A 21,736-nucleotide genomic window follows, 5' to 3' on the forward strand; every position below is an offset into this window, starting at 1 on the left:
TTTTAGCTTTTCAAAGTAATATAGTTCGCTAATGAAGGATTTTCCCCAACTTTCTAAAGCACATCACCGTGAGCTATATATCATAGTTTTGTCAGAATTTCCGTTTTGATTTCACCATCTTTCACTGTCGGCTGAAAAATTTTCTAAATCAACACGTGAAATCTAAAGGCTAGTACTAGCATTGTGGATCGATATCCCTGGGTTTAATAGGAATAACGGCATTTATAGTGTTGCCAGAACGTCAATATAGCAAAGAAATTCGCTTTTTCTGACCTATAGCGCTCTACCATCACCGTTTCGTCAGAAGTTCAATTGGGGATTTAATCGCTGGTCGGGCAATTTGCTTTTGAAAAATTGACCTGGATAACAACAAAGGAAATATCGACTATTTAACTCGAGATAAAAGTATCACCATTGCCATTTACTTTTACTTAGTTTGACATTTTCGGAGCATGAATGGAAAAAGAGTAAAACAAAAACGGAAATTCTGACAAAACTATAACATATAGACCCACACGATGTGCTTTACAGAGGTGGGAAATATCTTTCTTTAGCAAACTATGTTAGTTTGAGACGCTAAAACATGAATTCTGTAAAAAGTTTCGCAGGACGAATTCAAGGCCTATAAAATCCCAAAATATCACACTAAAAGAAAATTTGATGCTTAATTTTAACACCAGGATTTAAAAAATGTATATTCAAGTTATTAACTGACATTTGAAGAAAAAAATATTGCTTTATATTTGACAACTGTGAAAGGTTAATTTTCATAGCAAAAAGGTGTATCTCTGAATTGTGCTGATTTTTTTTTGTATCGATCGACTTTTAGCGCGACTAAGCATTTCTAAAGAATTGGTTGTCCAGGCGGCAGACTGAATCAATAATATCAGATTAATGTCGCGATATCTCATAATCGGATTCATATTTAGTTGGCGTGGTCATGCATAGTGCTTTAACCCTGAGGTGCCGAGATCGATTCCCACCTCTGCCTGCATTTTTTCAAGACTGGGAAAAATAACCTGACATTCGTTGCTGATATTCGTACTGCAGAAGCGGAGTTGTAACTTGTTAAACTTTGCTCCTTCCGTAAAAAGGGTACATTAAAACTACATTATTTTTTTTCACATTGCTGGTCATTAAATATCAAATGGTCTTAATTGGCGGTCATCAAATCATCGCCAACTGAACGAGGGTTCAGGAATGTCCTCTCATTGTTAATTGTTGGTTCTCACCACTTGGTGTTAGCCAAAGCAAAAAAAAGATTAAGCTTTTTACATAATGCTATGACATAAGTATGCTTATTATCCTCCTCAACAATAGGATTAAAGATTGGTGCTTGACCAAATTCCCAGCCCCCGTGCTATATCATTGATTATTGTTAAAAGGCAATAAGGTGTAATTGCAATATTTCCTTACCTTTGAATAGGAAAGACTCTCTACATCGAATCATGGATTAGGAGTTGAATTAAGCGATCCTGACTCCACTTGCAGCGGTATAGATGCTGCGATGCTGCGATGCTTTTCAAACATCAGCATCGCGCGATGAAAAAAATGTACAGGTGGAGTCAGTATCGGGCTTTAGAGAATGTATCTTCCAAAACCCAATCGAAATGATCGCTTGAAATAATTCAATATAAATAATGGTAGCTCTATTATAATACACATTAATGTTTTAGGCAGATAAAATTGTTAAACATAATATGTTTTAATCTTTTTTGTCACGTGGTAGGCATATGTTGAAGTTAGTGATTATATTTTAAAAATCAAATGAATAACACAAGACAAGTTTGGTTTATGACGATTTCATAGCCGTGCGCCGTGAGTTCGAACCCCGCCTGTGCCAGAACATTTAAAAAAGTAATTAAAACTAAAATTTCACTCTTTAATTTTAATTTCATATTTAGGAAATGTTTCTGGGAGAATTTATGTATGGCATGGAGTGGAATGAAAATACTTTAACTGGAGCACGCGGTCCGGTAAAGTCCGCTTTATTGGCCCTTGACGTCTATCGACCATCGACGAGTAATGAAGAAACATTATTTGTTGTTATTTTCATTTTCCCTTTATTTTAAAGATGTTTATTCTTTATCAAAACCATATAAATTTGTAGGCGGGTTTTTCTAATGCCGCGAAATGAAATGCGCGCAAATTGAAGTGGAGTGAATTCAAAATATCCAGTAAGTAACATATTGGGATTAAAAAACTGGAGTTGGAGTCGAGTGAGTATGAAGGACTTAAAGAAATGTTAGAAAGTTTGTTTGAACAGAAAAAGAAATAAAAATAACGCAAAAATCAACCTTATTTAAGTTAAAGTCAGTTTCAGAGCTGGTGCATTTATCGTGCATTGTGTGCTCCCATTCAAAATACATGGTACTTCGTGGACAAATAGTGAAATTGGGTATCGCAGCAAAAGGACTCATAAAAATTAAACGGTAGAAGCGAGTCACTTAATATTTTCGCAGAAGGTGACTATTGAGTGTGGCATTTATACAAACTTTTAAATAGAATAAAATGATCGTGGTGGTATAATTATTATCTTTTCCCTTGCCCTGTGCCCCGGGGTTCCGACACTGCCCTTATGAACAATCCTCCTCCTGGTTAACGGCACAAGCTACTTAAAAATGACAAATGAAACTGACTTTTACACGACCCGTACCTGAAGAATCCTATTCGAAGTTATACTGTTTTTGAATTATTATAAATTATGTCCAAAACCGAGCCAATTTTGTATCGAATGAGATCTTTAGCGTTCAACCAACCAAAAATAGATGGCAATTGGAAAATTTGTGTCAAAATAACAGCGTTAGACTGTCCTTCGAATGTTCAATATCCTTGACTGTCTTTTGAATAGTAAAACATTTTGAATATTTTCGTTGTGCGGTCATTTTGCATGACGTGTTTAGAATTTTCAATACGCTGGCTAAATAAGCGACCTCGATTAGTCACAGGAGAGTAATTTTGAATAGTTAGACGGAATATAATCACAGCGCTGGACTGTTCTCGCGAAGGTACAATTCTCTGCTATGCTCATTATGCTGATCACTTGCACCTGTAAGAATAGGTCTTTGAAAAACAAGTATTAAATATACAATCTATGTTATCGCATAAACAGTTTAGTTCAACCTGCTTGTAGTGTAGCGCGATATGTTCAAAATTGTTTTCACCTATTGCTATGGTAGTTAATCCGATTAATGACGTAACTTCGCCAGCGTATACGTAAATAGCGTCAACTTGCGGGCATACCTCAATCACGATCGACGGAGTGCCACGCATTGGCGACATTGGCGCAGCTATTTTATTTGGCCCAATTCAAATAAAACATATCTAGTTCAGAAACTACATTTTGAGGAATTGTTAAAATATTGCTTTATTAAAGCCGAAAGAAATATATAGTTACGAAGGTCAATCAACTTGCCTTATTTCTGTTGCTATATTGCTCCTTAATATATATCCAGGTTGATCCATCTTGCGTGTATTCCACTGAGTACCGCGTGACCCATTGCTCTTCTTCATCCCTTCCTTGCGTGATAACGGCTGTAACAACGGTATCTCGAAAAATATCACCTGGATCCACTGATCCTGATTTTGGGCGTTTAATATCGCAGTCCAAGCTCCTCTTAAGACACCGTCTCGTGATTGGTTAAGACGAGCTCTGGTCGGTCCACTAAGTGGGTATCTCATACTAGAGGCTGAAAGTTGACTGTCTAAAATTCTACCACTTTCCATTCCAAGAGCAAAGTTGCATATAGCTGTGTAAGAACATAATCAATTTGTATAAATATTTGCGGGATATTATTGACCATCCATCGTATGTAAAGAGTTAAGGTTGGTCTTAATCCTGGAATAAAGTTTTTGGCCTCATAACTATATACTAAATTGGGCTAAAGGCATATAAAAGTATCTCTATTTAGAATAGCAAAGATAATTGATACATTCATCTGTGATGTCAAATTTTGGCAAAAATATTCAGTTTTAGGAGAAAATGGTCCCAAAACGGTTTTTATTTTATTAATTTTCAAAAATAAATATCTCGGAAATAATTGTTAATTTTTTTGAATTTTGACCAAGTACTTCAGATAATTTTATAAAAAAAAATCATTAAAAACATGATTATTGCAACTATTTTTGGTTGGTCAAAATTCAAAATCATCAAAAATGTTTCCAAAATATTTATATCTAGGTTTTGAAAATTAATCAAAACATTTTTGACTGAGAATTTTTTTGTTATGTTGTTTAAGTAGATTTCTGTCCAAATTTGACGTCACAGATAGATTCAGGTGTTTGCCATTCTATTTAAAATATGTACACCTTTATATATTTTAGACCAACAATTTAACAGGTATGAGGCGAAAAAGTTTCCATAACTCCAGGGCCAAGACCAATTTTAAGGGCTCGGATAGCGACGTTTTCGCGTAATTTTTATGGGACCTGAGAGCACATTGTGATATTATTGCACTACTTATTATGCGTAGTCTTTGTACTACTTTTTATTGTATAGCCGTGCTACGCCACTTCCAAGCCACTTCTCACAGCTTCGAAATGCTGCCTTTCCGAATTACAAATAAATACATAAAATAAACAATCTATAACTCTTTTGTAGCTTATTTTACACATCAGACATATCGTACTGCATTTTGAATACGAGGAATGTCCTTCTGGTATCAACAAATTTTGATTTTGTGAAATGCTCAATATAATAAACATTTCATGGTAAATGATTAGGTAAATATTGATATTTTTAATATTTAACAGTCCTCGAAGTATTGTATAAATCTAATGATACGTACTTAAAGTGTATGTAGCTGAGATGAAAAGCTGTCCATTATATGAAAATTCTGACCTTTCGTATTGAAGATATAGATTTTATATCCAAAACACCAGAAAAATGTTGAGAAAAAGATATGAAATCAAATCAAAGAAGGACATTCCTCCTGTTCACTGAATGCAATTCGATATGTCTGATGTCTGCTCTCACTAATTACGGTGTAAAGGTTGATATCCGAGTCCTTAAGTTGTATTATTATATTATAGAGATACACTCATTGTTGCGGGCACAATGAAAAACAAAGCTTTTAAACGTCGCAATCGTTTCCCGTACGAACCTCTTTTTTTGCATTTGAAATAGTAAGACGTGTAACATCGGACGTCATTCCACCATCCCTGGTTTCCTCCGACACCAATTAATGTGACACAATCTTCTCCATTGCCATATGCAGCGTTGTTTGGTTCATATTCATTCCAATTATGGTAGTTGTACTGGACCAAAGAATAAGGATATAACAGTTTTAACTGAAATGAATATGATGGAACCATTATGACAATTGAAAACTAATTTTTTCCAAGATTAAATGCTTTCATTTTGGTACGTGCTAAGCGATGAGCTGTTACATTCAATATGAACCAGTAGCGTAGCTGACAAAAAAATTGAAAGAGAAAATCTGGAGGGTAAAGGAAAAGAAAAGGGACAAGAGCCCTTTTCTACCAAAATTCACCCCAATTATGGGCCAAAATAGTGTAAAATACAAATTTGTTGCGTGCTACGCGCGCACATCGTCACAACAAAGCCTTATTTGGAAGTTCAATGAGTACAGTCTCTCTAAAAACAAAACCAGTATTATGTATTGTATGATGCAACTGCAATTCTTTTTCGTCTTTGCCCCCCAAAATTTATTTTGCCCCCTCTGACCATGAAAGCTGGATATGAACTCCTAATTAAATCTGCACTGATCTGTTCCGACTACCGATACATGGACTGCGGTATACTGATTTTTCAAACTTTCCGCTTTATGTTGTGATTGCAATGCCTGTTTGTTAATGTATGGTGTTGAAATAAGACAAGGTTTGATTATTTGAGATAAAAATGCAATTCTCTTACTTCTGTCTCATCGATCCATTGAAACTCCCCTTCCACAAACGAATCATGCAGACCAATTAAATAGGTACGACCCAGAACCGCGGTTAATCCTACGAATAAGAAACGAAGTACTCATATTTTGTTAGTTATGCTGCCTTTCTGTTTTCTTGATGAAGACAATGCTTTTTGTTTTTTTTTTATATTTGAAATATTGTAGTAGAACAATACCTTTATTTCCATTCTAAAATAATTAAATTTAAATAAAATATTTATCATAAGTATACCACATTTTAATCAAATTTTTACAAGCAATTACCTAGCAGCGATCAGATCGGATATGCACCTCCGATTAGTTCAAAATAGGGCGTACGCGTTATATAACATTTTAAAACCAAGAAGATTGAAGGAACATTCTCAAGTGTTTAAGAATGTCTCATATAACACGGGCAAGAACCGATGAAATTAAAGGAAATCGACAGCTGTTTAAGAATGTTGTAAAGACTTTAAGACGAGATATTTACTATATCTACACTGTGTTAGATGTTCATTAAATCTACAGAGAGACGCTTAAAACAAGTAAAACGTGATCGGCCAATTTTAAACCGTTTCTTTATTTTGTGAATATAAAATATAGCAAATTCTGTGTATTGCATCTTTACTGAAATTCGTACGGCTACATAATTTCATCTTATTGGCATTACAAATGTCCGAATCATTTGCTATTTGTTTGACGATAAAACGATTTAGTCAAATAACATACCTTGAAGAAACACTTGATCCCCAACGCCGTGTATACTAGCCAAGGAAGAATGCTTGTTGCTGCAAGAATCTCGAGCACCGTTGAAATTCGCTTGTGTATGACTGAGGTAATAACAATACCCGGAATGGCCGTGCCAGTTTTCAGGACATTGCTCAAGGATTACGGTATCTGAGACGTCGGATATAAATTTATTATGATGTCTACGTGTCAGTATTGGGTATTCAACCCCTCAGTATTGGGTATTCAACCCGCACAAGATTGATTTTTTTCTTCGTTTTGAAAAAAATACCTTAAAATATTCAAAATTGTGGTCAAAATTGAAAAAAAACACACCAAATTTTGATCCTTTTGATACATATTTTTAAAATGAAGAAAAATTCAAAAATTTATGAAAGTGCTTTCTAGATTTGTGTCTTTAGATTACAAATATGCAATTTTCATCAATTTTGATATCTAGGGTAAGTTGTTATGGCGGACCGAAAAAATTGGCATGGACAATCAATGTTGGCGCTTTTTTCAAAATTGCTCATTTTGCAGAAATCTACCGTGGTAGTTGGACTCCATGTATTGATTTCCTTTCTGAAAATGTATACTTTTATGTACTTATCATCATTACTTTTAAAGAAACACTACAAAACAATGTCTAAAATGTCCGACTTTGAGTGATCCTGCCTGCCCCCTTAATGGTGTTCGATATGGCAAGCTACTTAAGGTAAATTTTTCACTATTTTTGCATTTTCTAAAAATAATAACACACTGGTATACAAAAGTTACTACACTGGAATTTCAGTGACTCAAGACAAGCGGTAATTTATCGTAATTTACAATCATATTTAGCCAACAATTTCGGTAAAAAATGCTAGTACAATCAATTTCCTAATGGAATGTAATGTAATGTTATGAAATTTTGGTGACAATGGATACATTAAACTTATGGTTTTACATTGGGCCTAAAAAAGATATTTATTTATTTTCATATTTGGTATAAAATTTTATACCAAATATAAAGATTATACACGAAAACGTTGTAAAATGTTTTGCCTGTTTGTAATGCATGCTGCACAACTCTGATAGATTGAACAAGCCTAAGAAACTCTATAAATCGGGGTATTTACTAATGTTAATTCAATGCATTGAAATCGAATTGAATTGAAATGAATTTTGACGATTTTCATTTCAAAGCATTGGAATTGAATTAGAATTTTTATTAGGCTTGGGCATGGATTGAATTGGATTGGAATTGAAATAATCTTGATTAATGAAGATTGAATTAGATTGTAATTTCTAAAGGGCCCTCCCCTTTCTGGTACACTTCCCCGTCTAAGTGTATTCTAATAAACACATTTGAGTTCTGATACGGTTAAAGAAACGAACTGTTTCCCCAAATAGAAAGGACCTTTTAATAAATAGATTAAATGTATAGTGGATCATATAATTTACACGAAGAACTTGAAATTCCACACATGTATATGACAATATAATTTTATATTGCAATTGTAAGTATATAATTCCAAAAAACTTTTATTGCAAGATTTTATAGCAGGAATGCAATTCATCAAGCTTCCTAACTGAATGGTGCCGTTCTAGACCGTGTTAGTTCCATCAAATATCTTGGTCTTGATATTTCCTCATCTTTCACTTGGGATGATCACATTATATATTAACAAAAAACTTGATATGATTAAACGCACCATTGGCTTCAATGCCCCTTAGAATGTATCCAGGTCTTTGTATCAGCTTTCTAAAACTGAGTGCCACAAGATGGGCTTTTTTCAGCGTATGGTGCCCATTTGAAGCCAGCTCCCTAGTATTATCAGATCTACAAATTCTGTTGCTTCATTTAAGCAACAAGTTTTGGAGTTTTACCAGTCCAAATCTGCTCTCACCTTTTATGCAACTTGTGTTTGCACTTGGACCTCTTTTTGTAATTGTCCAAATGGCAGGCAAACGTAACTTAACCTGCATTCCCCCTAATTTATTTTTCCCTTCCTTCTTTTTTGGATTTGGTGGGGCGGTCTTAGAGGTGCTTGGCACCTGTTAGCTACAGCCATTCACTGGACTTTTAAAACAAATTTTGTTCCTTTCATTATTCATTATATTGTGTAATTTTTGCTGTAACTTATGTGCAATATTATATTTTTTTGTAATTCTGTGCCAGTGATAAGGTGTAATAAATAAATAAATAAATATAAAAAAAATAAATAAATAATAATTTCGGTACAAAGTAGATAGCCCTTATTTTCTCAAGCTCACCCTAAAACAAATTATTTGGTGCAACAATTCTTATTTTAATTTAGACGTTCAGTATCTGCTCTTTTCAATGATGTTTTCTTTTACAGCGGATTCATTCTAGATTAAAACGCCACAAACATGAGTTTGTATTTTAAATCACCCTGTATAAAATGACGGGTATCCAAATGCATTTTTTTCAGCTATAAAGCTACTGCCCAGCTAACACACTACGTTTTCACGACATTCGCTAACGTTGGACTTAGGTTGTCATTTACGTAATAAACACGTAAATCTGTGAACTCGTATTCGTGTAGTGACAACGTTATTTTCGACGTTGATTTTGGACGTTGATATAACATCATTATGACGTTGTAATGACGTTGTTTCGACGTTGATGCAATGTTTGACCAGGCCTGGTGACAACGTCTGCATAATACGTTCAGAAAACATTACACAAATACGTATGTGAAAAATAGTTTAGATGTTGACACCATGGAATGTAAATTCTTCCATTCCAAGGAGATTGTTGTCCAGCCAAAATTTCTCCATCGTGTCATCTGACGATCGCCTTTAGGCGTGAAACTCAAAGTAACGACTTCTATTCCTGAAGTTCTAAACTTTGAATTTTATACGCTCTCCTTTTGGGATTGAGCATCATTGTTGCCGGTTGTTAATATAATGTCATAATCACGTTGTCTCGACGTTTAAAGCACGTGGTTAAAACGTGGTTTAAAAGTCATGAACTGACCCAGATACAACGTCATCTACGGACGTCGTAATTACGTTAATTTGTGAACTCGTATTCGTGTTGTGATTTTCGGACGTTGATATAACGTCATAGTGACGTTGTTTCGACGTTCACAACTTGACGTCGAAACAACACAATAATGGCGTTACATTAATGTTCATTAATGTTTAAAGACCAAATCTAAGTAGTCATAAAAGATGAAGAAAAGAGTATGATGAAGGCAACACTTTGTTTTGTAATAGCCAAGTCAGACCTAAATCCACATTATGATAATAATTTTGCATCTCTAAAAAGAAGCCTTCATTTTTTACCCAAAATGACACAAAGAAAATAATGTCAACACAAATAACCGTGGAATTACCCCTTATGACATATTTGCACTAAACACACATTTTCATTGAATAATATAATTATTCTTAATATAAAGGACGCTATTGCCATTTAAACAGGCATGATTGCTCTCTCGTCATATATTAGTGGTGTGTATTCGGATTGTGACGCTGTTGGCTACCTATACCCTACCAATTTCCATTCTTTGATTTACCTTTTATTTGCTGTACTCTTGACTCGCATTCTTCATCATATATTACACTACAATAACGGAGTCCTATTGCTCTGCCACCTGAAATACACCAATTGGAGCAAGTTAAACAAGCTACTGATATCTGCATACGGTCATATCATGTCTTAAAAAGGAACATCAGCATTTAAAACCTAATTTTTACAATAGCTATTTTACGCACCCCCGAAAAAATGGCACGCCACTGATTTTACTGGTTCCAATGATATTATCTTGACGTATGGTCATCAGCAAGGATTCATTCAGTATAAAATTGTCAGCATAATGCCGGTACCGTTCTATTCTTTACACATGAGTGAAGAGAGACACTAGAAGTGAAATGAATTGTCAGTTATCAACACTCATAATGTCAATGAGATAAAACTATAACATTCGTCCCACTCAAGTGGAACTGGTGGACATATTTGAATGAACTACCATACAATAAAACAATGTGATGCAACCGGACCATCCCCTCACCGGACGTATTCAGGGGCGGGTCTAGGGGAACCTGGGGGGCGGCGTCCCCTCCTCTAAAAAAGAAGATTTTTAGACGATTGTAAAAACTTTGTGTCAGCTTTTCTACTCCCAGGGGTTATTGCCATAATGTCATACTATTTCTAACGTACTATTATCAGTGTTGGGTCCGCAAGTTTCTTCGCTAAGAGCAGTGGTTCCAATACGTGCTTCGAAACCAAGTCAATGTCCCTCCTGCCTTTGAAACAGTCATATCCGGTGAACAATATCCGTCAAGAGCAACTGTTAAATAATTTATAAATCAAAGGGAATGCGACATTAATCTTCAGAGAACCTGGCACAGAGCAGTATAGAAGCGACAGAGCAGTGAGCTTTCTGTCAATCTTCTAATTTGCTACCTCAAGAATAGAAGAGTTGTTTATTGTAAATCATTTTCATACACTCGGTAATTCCCGTTACTTTTCTAGTTTATTCTCCTTCAAAATCACGATTGACAAAGGTTATTTATCAATTTCCGAAGGGTAATATTTTCTTAGTAACCCAAGAACATGACTCGTAGGCCTAATAATATTTTATCCACCACACATAGATTGGCAAATTTGCAAAATTGTACTGAGAATATAGAGGTGTCCATGTTAAATAGATATTACCTACAAGTCATGTTCTTATGTTCTTAGTAAAGAACATTTAAATCACTTTAAATACCTAGACAACAATTCAAAAATCATTTGACGCTGCATACTTATTGTCCATCCAACTTCTTCTTAATAAGGAGAATGGATTAGCAAATTTTAATTTTAATCAAAAAGTATGTTTAATAAGTATACCGTAAAACCCGTCTACAAGGATATACCTAAGAAACGCCCCTCAATAAAATTGGTTGCTTGTTGTATTTGGAGTTTGAGCAAAATATATTCGGCACTGTGGCTATGCATTCCATCTTAGTAACACCAATCAATTGTATGACCATATCTCGTATAGCTCAATTGAAGCGTCAGATGAAGACATTATTCCGTTTTTTCATTCTCGTTTAATTTTAACTTTTTGGCATGTTCTTTTTTATCTTTCTTCAAATCTACCTTTCTACTTTTAATTTTACATAAGTAATTTTGTGGTTTATAGAAACTAGTAAAAGCATTTATTCTAAATAATAGCGAAAACAGATGTGTTGTAACTACTTGTCTGTTCTTTTGCAATAAAAACCTAACCTTTGTGCCATCCCAATTCTTTTTGAGGTAGGGTGCTTCTTGGCTTAAGACGATTTTGTTTCTACTTGAAATGAAATCAAAATAAATATTCTTTGTTATTTAAATTGCAGTTTTTTTCAATAAAAAAAAAAATAGATGAGGAATAATAATTATTCCATATCTATTGTCCCATCAAGAATAGTGTTTCTTCAATACCGTCAATCCCTTGATCTGCCATCGGAACCTACTCTGGTCATTCCATTTTGTGTCGCTGGCGTATGGTAGGTCACAGGCGTTGGTAGAGAAGGCACACTTCTCTTTGTCTTCACTTGAAGTAGTGATGTAAACACTAAACTGATTAATTACCATAGCTAGCAATGGACATACACTATTTTTGTTCCACTTGAACCGTAACCATAGGCTATTTCGCAATCGATGTGAGCGTAATTAACGGATTAACTTGCAAATACAATTTGAGAATATGCACTTCATCGTTCACGTGGCACCTGTGCATTAAACCATATTGTCAAAGAAATGCTAATCACTCGCCATGTAAAGATTTATTATTTTATGAAAAAGTGGTATTCAACTATGTTTGGTGACATACGCGGGTGATTGGCAATCTGCTTGATGGTAGTTATTGATTATTACGTCACTCGACAGCGAATTGTATATAATACAAGCCAAGTGAGTCAGAATTATTCGGCCATTATACGCTGGTGAAGTTGTAATTGATTCATAGCAATAGGTGAAAACAATTTTGAACATATCGCGCTGCGCTACAAGCAGGTTACACTCATCACCTGTACTGTGTATGTCTGCAATCATAGATTGAATACAATACTGGTCTTTTCAAAAGATCTTACAGGTGCAGCATGGTTCAATGAAAGTACCGCCTGAACGTATCAGTGTATAACGCGGTAATATTTATTGCTATGGTAAATAATCCGATTATTACCAACTTCGCCACCGTATTGGAATAAACAGGAGGATGTGAGTGCATAAGGGCAATGTCGGGGATTATAGGACACAAACGATGTGGAGAGATGAGAGGTCCGACCAACAATAGCGATTCAACTAATAGCGGATGCTAGTGAAGATGACCACATGCGCAGATCTGTCTCGTCAGGAAGACATTTAATATGAGGCCTATACCAGTTCCATCGTATAACCGATCTGCTAGAGATTTGGTTTAATAAATTCGTATTTATCGTATTAAAATGCCAAATGTATATTATGTGTCACACTTTGCTGAAACTAGCAGGCTCTTATGTTACACATCTATGACAATGACAAAGGTGAATTTTGATGATTTTTACGATCGTCCGGATGAGCAAATCACTGAATGGGTCTTTAGATCCTGCCAATATTATATGAATCAAAGAAAAATGATGAAATTAAACAAGAAAAAAAGACAAAAGAAAAAAAACAATAAAAGAAAAAACAAAAGAATAAATTAAAAAAAAAAAAAAAAAAAAATGATCACGAAAGGAGTCTTTAGAAAATGCAAGAAAATATAAATGAAAAGTTTGATTTTTAATGACCGTGATGAGGCTCGATCTTCCGATCTAAAGAACCAAAGTGATGAGCTATGCTCGTGAGATGCGATAAAAAGATGAATACATTGTAGGCCTATACGGTGTAAATGATTTGCTCAAATTCCATAATGATATAATATTGTGGAGGGCGCTAGCGTGAAATATTATCATGTCCTTCTATTCCTTATAGATCTACGGTATTACCTTTGGCTTTCTTGCACATGTAACCCAGAAGCCAATTACATGTCTTTACATTCCACTGGCCGCTACTTCTAGACTGCAAATGTACGCAGTCCTCGCCGAGAATCCTATTATCATGTTGATTTATAGGGGTCCAACTTTCATAATCATACTGGATGAAACATACGAATAAAATACATGAGTAATGAGGAGGGGGAATGAGTATAGTAGTTAAAAGAGGTAACATTTAAAATGTTAAAACATCTTTCAAAGACGTGATTAACAATAATAAAAGAACAAAAGTGACTGCGACGACGACGACGACGACGATGATGATGATGATGATGATGATGATGATGATGATGATGATGATGAATACGGTGACGGTGATGATGACGACGGCAAAAGCGAAACATTATGATGATAATGATGATTAGGATGAGGATGATTTTAATGATGATGACGACTATGGTAATCAATACGTAGAAGTACCACTGTACCTACCGGTGAACCGTCAACCCAGTCAAAAGCTTCGTTCATCAATGCTCCCATGAAGTCCAATCCACAAATCTGCAGACGCTTTACGGAGTATTACTGTAAAATTACGCAATAAAAACCACTTGTTATCTCAAACGTCTAACTTAAACGAACTGAACGACCTTGTTAAATTTTATTCCCACTTACACAATGTGAGCACCTTAGTAATACAGTATAATTAAAGAAAAAAACGGATATCTTTGTAACTCCTGAGAAAACGTTTTGCACTAAAGTCCTTACACATGTGATAATATTGCTCATCCTCAGAGTGTATACTGGTTATGTTACTACTCAGGTTCTGACAGGCAAACACAGCATCATTGAAGTTCACACGGTGTTCGCCATTGACAAAGTAGCAATACGCTCCGTATGAATCCCATCCATCAGGACAGTAACCTTACAGAAAGGAATGAAAGCATTCAAACATTTTAACAATTGTTATCGATAATTTAAGTTTCTCAGTTTAAATAATAATAATAATAATAATGGAGCGTTATTATACCGCGCAAAAATCATCAAAAGATCTAAGGAAGTTACAGGGCAGCATAACGAAAGGAACGCTGACCGGCAGATGATAAATTACCACGCGGGGTCCTGAGAAGTTTTCCAGATGATGAATTTGTTTATCAAGAGAATCAATTTGTGAAAAAAGTTTACTGCCTCTCTGTCAGCATTAGATACCGGTAAGATGAGATATGCGGACGCAAAACGTTCAGGAAGAGGTTAAGATTTAAAACTGCCGATATGTTATTGAAATACATTACCAGAGCATTCATCTGGTCATAAATTTAAAAAAAACAACAACAATTACTTATGTTTTCGATATATGTCATGATATTCTGCACAATTGTGTGTTGAAGCAATATTTGTTTACTTTTCTTTTAAATTTTCTTCTCTGTATTTTTGACAACTTTTTCTCCAGTTCTGTTGTTTTAGTATTCCTTAGTTCTTTTGTTTTCCGCTCTTTGCTTCCTTCAACTGCAATATGTAAAACCGAGATTTTACGGCAATTTTTAAAGCTATTATGCGCGCTGGACGCCGAGACAAACTTTTTTACATGGCCTTATACATGTTATAATTCACAATTGATTAGGAAAACATTACCTTCATCTGGTGCTATATCTGCGATGTCTTCTGAACAGCCAAGCACGTGTACAGAACCCCAATCTACTTGCTCAGGTGATTCCGAAGATACATTACAGAAACGAAAGGCTAATGGCCATCCCGCTGAATTATATTATAACATAATATCAACAAACAAAATAGTAAAGTGCGAAATAAATGAAGTTTGATCGTAAATTTGTTCAAAAAGTCTGGTGCCCAAGCCGAAAACCCAAAAGTAGCGTCCGCACAATGTTTTTTTCTTGTTTCTATAAGACCTACTGTGACTGAACCTCAGCACCCTTGGGCATTTCGAGATATTCAAGATGGCCGCCAAAATGGCTGTCATCACATATAAATAGCCATACATCAGCTATATAAACAGGTATGGTGATGATTTTAGTGTCTTTGAATATGTTTTCGAGGTCAACGAATTCATATTAGTCCTTATCTAACCACAGAAGTCTTTATTACGCTAAACCAATATGGCCGCCAAATGACCGGCGCCACATATAAATAGCCATATATCAGCTATATAAAATGTTGACGATTTTAGTGTCTTTGAATGGGTTTTGTCAACGACTTCATATTTCCTTATCTAAACACAGAAGTCTTTATTCACGATTGACCGCCGCCATATATAAATAGCCATATGTGCTATATAAACAAATGATTTTAGTGTCTTGAAATGCGTTTTTAATCAATTCTTATGAAGTATTCATTCACATTGAAATCCAATATACGCCAAAATGCCCACCATCACATATAAATTGGCTTATATAAACAGCTATGGTGATGATGTTAGTGCCTTTAAATAGGCTTTAGGGTAAACGAATTTCATATTTGAATTGTTACATCTGAGTGCCGAGTGTGCTTAAGAGCTATAACAGTGATAAAAACAGCTTTGATTATATTGAAAATTCATCAGGTACAACTAATTATCTGAAGTAATGTCACAGGTGTCAGAGGCTTGTTTTCATCTTTCACAACTGACATGGATCCGGATCAGGTGGTTGATCGGGGAAGAAAATGCTCGCTTCCATGTGATATCTTGCAAATGAGCTCGTTTTAGATTTTCAGCAAATGCCTCACTGAGTTGTTGGTGGCAAGTTATTAAACTTTGGTTTGGTTGTCAGTCACTTTCTGTTTGCAACTTTTGCTCTCTATCACCCAACTTGTCTAGCTTATGGTCCTTTAGAAGCACTTACCAATTGCTTCAAAGATAAGCCATAGTGTTAGCTATATGTGTCATCACATATGACTTAGGTTTTAATCCCTTGTTGGCAATGAAGGCAACTTGCTGGGACATAATAACATCAGCTACGCATGGTTTATTTTAATATCAGTCCGCTCGATCACAATACCCAAATTGACTTCTTGTGGGACAGAATAAGATCTTGCACAACAAGTCAATGTGTTACAGTGTTTGGTTTTTTCACACTATACAACCAAACATGGTGTGGATTAAGACGATATTTTGGGTTTCGGCACTAAACTATAATTACGAGAAAGAATTTTGACAAATCAGTGTACACAAGCTGAGATGTTGATGCATTACAATACTGCATTTTAGTGGCAAGCATTAATTTTTGTGAGCATTCAGCAAAAAGTGCTGGAAAACAAGTCAGTATTCAACATAAACTCCATGCTACAGAACTGCATTAAGAACAATGTTCAGATCATGCCATCATTTGCCAACAGCTCTGGGATCGTGTGAAAGATCTTCAGCAAACAAACAATGACTCTTCCACAAGAGTTCAATTTGGGTATTATGATCCAGTGGACTGATTACTAGTATATAAAAACGAACCATGCGAAGCTGATGTTACTATGACCAGCAGGTTGTTTTTATTGCCAACCAAGTAATTGAGAATATCAAAGTCATGTGTGATGACACATGTTGCCCACATATTACTATAACCTTTCTATGGAAGGCATATTACTATCTGTAACCTTTCTATGGAAGATACTAGTTCCAAGCGTGCAAACATTAAAGTCATGCATCGCCCGCAAAGAAGCATGTAGATATTGTACCACACCTTCTGGTTGGTCATATCCTCCCTGGCTGTGACATTGTGGCATATCGTTGGGAAATTGGAAAGGCAACTGTTATCAAAGTGCTTCAAAAGGGCCATAAGTTAGAAATATGGAGCAAGCCGTGGATGACATACCACCTTGATGCAGCATGTGATACAAAGTTGGGACAATGAGCGATTTGATATTACAGCACTTGGTTGTCGAAAATTACAAAACGGAAAGTGACAACCACACCTAGGTTGAAACCTTGCCAACAGCCGTGGATGAAAAACGATTGTATATGTAAATTAGCATCTAGAGCCAGTTCGGTTGGGTTGGCTAATGAACCAAACAGATTTGCAACCAGCACCTTCAAAAAATATTCAGAATGATATTCTGTGGTTGTCAGATGGACAGAAACTGTCATGAGCGAAGTGATCATGAGGATTTGATGACGAATCTGATGAATAAGTGTTTAAACATAATTAAAGCTGTTTATATCAATACCTTACACTCAGATGTAGCCATTAATGTAAGATGGCGGCTCCATGATTTGAATAAAGACTTCAATATTTTAAATAAGGACAAATATGTGCCAAATATGAATTCATTGACCCCTATGACCGATCTAAGGCATTAACATCAGCACCATACCTGCTTAGATAGCCTATTATAGCTATTTATATATAGTGGTGGCGGCCATTTTAGCGGGCCATATTGGATTTCAATGTGAATGAAGAATTCAGTGGTTTATATAATGACACATTTATTTATTTATTATTTATTATTTATTAAGGTATAAACAATCCAGAAAGCAGGTCACAGACCTGATACGCCTGGGTAACAATTAAAAACATGTAAAAAACAACATACAAAAGCAACAACAAAATGCATACAATAGCATGACATTCAAAGGCAAAAATCACAGATTATTAAGACGCTAAACAACTTGAGGAATGGTAGATTGCATGTACCTGGTTCGCTTACAGCGAGGAGGATCAATCTGCTGGGCATACCTATTCCTACCGTGCCGATCACCTTTGAATTTAGGCAGCATTTGAGAATGTCTAGCAGACGCTTGCAAACCTTTGCCAAAGCGCACCAACAGCTGTTCCCACCTCTCACATAAGGAAACCAAACCTAGTTTCTCCAAAGCAGCCCGATAAGATGTGAAGCTCTGGCCCAGGATGATACGACACGCCTGCTTCTGGACGAGCTCCATCTGCTCAGACTGTGCTCTGGAGATACTAGTATGCCATAAAGGGCTCATATTCCATGATAGGCCTAATGTACATTTGATAAACGGAAGATAAATCATCCCACGAAGCTGTCTCAAAACATAAAGCATATACATTCGTCTGATATCATTGAATTGACTTGAGTAGTGCAACTAAGATCACTTTCTAAGGTGATACCAAGAAGTTTCATATTCTGAGTGACATCTAAAACAGATCCATTGAGAGTCAAAGGATTTGCTCCCTTTTCAAAAAACTGATGTGCATAATATGACATTTGGAAGGTTTTGGTAGCATGTCATTTTTGTTACCATTAAACCATCAAGATCGTTTTGCAGTTGTGAACAACCACCTGTCTTAGTTCACCAAACGTCAGGTCATCAACATATTTCCATTTCAGGGGGCTTGGATGCAGCATTGGGACCATGGCGGAAAAAAAATAATCGGACCAAATTTAGTGCCCTGGGAGGCACTCCCCGAAATAGATTGACATGCTGATGACCTGCCTTTGATTCTTGGATTTACTAATGATGTAGAAAAGCTAATATAATTCATTGATCCCTAAATCCTATTCAAAAGACACTAACATCATTTCTATACCTGTTTAGATAGCTCATACGTGGCTATTCATTATGTGGTGGCGGCCATTTTGGCGGCCATATTGGATTTCAATGTATTTCAGTGGTTTATATAAGGACAGATATGAATTCGTTGACCCCTAAAACCTATTCAAAGACGCCAAAATCATCACCATACCTGCTAATATAGCTGATATATGGCTATTTATATATGAAGATAGCCATATTGGCGGCCATCTTGGATATCTAGAAATGCCCAAGGGTGCTGAGGTGGCATCAGTCTGTTTCTGAATCAGTAGGTCTTGACGATAATTGTGCGGACGCTACTTTTGGGTTAAGACAATATTTTGGGTTTCGGCACCAGACTAAATTGCATTCCGATGATCAAAGTTCATCTTATATTAGATTATAACAGAATATCAACAAACAAAACTGTAAAATGCGAGTTAAATGAAGTTTGATCGTAGATTTGTTCAAGAATTGCATTCCGATGACGAAAATTCATCTTACATTAGATTGTTACAAAATGTATTGAAATCTCCAGTTGTTGTAAAACGATTAAACACTGAGCTAAAGACTGATTTGACCTTTGATTTCATGTGACAATAAACACGTCATGTATACATATTTATCAATATGCAAAATGATATGAAAACGTACCCCTGCTTGTAGCAGAAGAACATATTTCTTTGCTAAATGCTAGTTCTCCAACTGCTGTTTGTGTCCATGTAAAGTTTCCATCAATGCCCAGAGTAACATTAGCAGGACATAATTCTTCTGTTTCAACTGTAATAAATGATCATAGATATCTTATTTCTTGAAATAGTATACTATTAAATACAGAAGCTGTAATGGTGATACAATTAATATAATAGTTTTATATGTTTTCATGTTTTTGTTTTGTAAAGGATGTAGAACTATTAATTAATGCATTCGCGTTAGTAACTTATTAGGGTGGGACGGGGGCTCCATGGGACCCCTTACTATTTGGCTTTTATTCTCCGAAAAAGTAGTATTGTAACAAGTTTTAAACCATACCATCCACTATTATTGAATGTATTGCCCTGTATAATAAACATGCATCACCTGAATATGTTCAAATCATACTGTTATTTTCAAAGGCACTAATCTAACCATAGTGCAGTTATACTGCATAGCAAACATGATTCGACCTTTGCAGTACTTAAACCTGGTTATCTGTATCTGTATCTGGGTCTCCAGCAAAACGGTAGATCCGCATCCCGCTAGAGTTTGGACGAGTCGCGGAGCTAGATGACGTAGTTTTGCTTTCCCCTTAACAAGATGATCAGCAACAGCTGTCTTGAATTGCTCTAGTTTGGTTACATTAATTATGGCCTCTGGGAGATCATTCCAATGAGGAATGGTTGATGGATAAAAACTGGTACTGTAGACCTTGGACTTGGCATGGACCCGGTGGTATGAGTACTGGTGGGATCCCCGGTGGGTTCTGGTTTGAGTTTTGAGTTCATGTTGCACATCCACAAGTTAATGGGTAATCTTATACATCATGTTGAGCCGGGCTATTGTGCGTCTAGTTTCAAGCAGTGGCCATCCGAGTTCTTGAAGCATGGCTGTCACGCTAGCTTTCCTAGTGTAGTTGTTACAACACATTCTTGCTGCAAATCTCTGAATACCTTCAAGCTGTTTCTTTTCTCCTTCAGTAAATGGAGTCCAACCGCAAACACCAGCTTCGGGCGAACCAGAGATTGGTAAAGGCGTGATTTCACATTCCTGCTACAAGACTGATAATACCAGTGGTCTACTTGGTTAACTTGACGTTAACTGGGAAATGCCCTATACCTCTAACATACACTGATTGTAGAGGTCACACCTCAATGGTGAGAGCACTGTATATTGTGTATAGGAAAATGAACAGTAACTGCAGTATGCAGGTGCGAGTGTCCCATACATGACCTTAACATAATAATTACTATAGAATTACGATCAGGTCTTTGTCACTGATCTATTGTTCAAAGTAGAGGTACAACGTAATGTCTAGAGAAGGGCAAAATATTCAAAAATAGTGTAGACCTATCGATATGGTAATTACATGTTACATCACTACTTCTACGGCGAATATTTGTAGGTATATACCTCCTTCCTGTGCTACATCTGCATCTATTGTTTCATCTGAACAACCCAGCATGTGTGGAGAGTCCCACTCTGCCTGCCCTGATCCAGTAGATATGTTACATAAACGACCAGCCAATGGCCATCCAACTAAATAGATAAAAATATATGTTAAACATTCTTTATACATAAATTCCACATTAGAACCCCAAAGTTAATTTCAGAAAATAAAAGGTTAGATTACCATAAATGGAAACAGTATGCATTAGCGGGGTTCTATGTTATTTTTACATAGCTTTTTTAACCATATTTTCAGTCTTCATTTTAACTAAATTCATTAAAAAACTTTTTATTAAATTTGAATAATATATTCTGCCTTCTGAACCATAGATCAATTGTAGGGCGATTCTGTATCGCGCGTCATTATATAATGACGTATAGTTAATATTCATATCATATATTCCTTTATACATAGGCTGCTTCAGTTTTTACACACAAATGATTTCATTGAAAACCCTCCCACACGGCTAATTCTAAAAGGAAATAGTAGGGAACCCTATCCAATATTTCAGAAACGCGAACAAAAACAGTTGTAACAATAATTTAATGTTTTCCTTGGTGATTTTTGAGCTTTAAAAACATG

The 21,736-nt window shown here is 35.7% G+C and overlaps 3 protein-coding genes across 3 annotated transcripts in view; all 3 read right to left on the minus strand.

Moving 5' to 3' along the window:
* Positions 1 to 21,736, minus strand: part of LOC140165634 (uncharacterized) — a 137,985-nt gene that overhangs the window by 48,859 nt on the left and 67,390 nt on the right. The window lies entirely within an intron of this gene.
* Positions 3,403 to 11,291, minus strand: LOC140165479 (CD209 antigen-like protein 2). The gene is made up of 7 exons (XM_072188769.1): positions 11,285 to 11,291; positions 10,783 to 10,839; positions 10,139 to 10,216; positions 6,615 to 6,782; positions 5,876 to 5,964; positions 5,103 to 5,256; positions 3,403 to 3,749 (listed from the first exon to the last, which is right to left on the minus strand). Exons 1-7 carry the CDS (start codon positions 11,289 to 11,291, stop codon positions 3,403 to 3,405), a joined length of 900 nt encoding a protein of 299 aa, XP_072044870.1.
* On the minus strand, positions 13,601 to 21,228 carry LOC140165293 (uncharacterized). The gene is made up of 6 exons (XM_072188634.1): positions 21,118 to 21,228; positions 19,663 to 19,788; positions 15,177 to 15,299; positions 14,313 to 14,468; positions 14,040 to 14,129; positions 13,601 to 13,707 (listed from the first exon to the last, which is right to left on the minus strand). Exons 1-5 carry the CDS (start codon positions 21,167 to 21,169, stop codon positions 14,059 to 14,061), a joined length of 528 nt encoding a protein of 175 aa, XP_072044735.1. The 5' UTR covers positions 21,170 to 21,228; the 3' UTR covers positions 13,601 to 13,707; positions 14,040 to 14,058.

The sequence above is a fragment of the Amphiura filiformis genome, chromosome 12 (genome assembly GCF_039555335.1).
Source record: "Amphiura filiformis chromosome 12, Afil_fr2py, whole genome shotgun sequence".
NCBI classification, from domain to species: Eukaryota; Metazoa; Echinodermata; class Ophiuroidea; order Amphilepidida; family Amphiuridae; genus Amphiura; species Amphiura filiformis.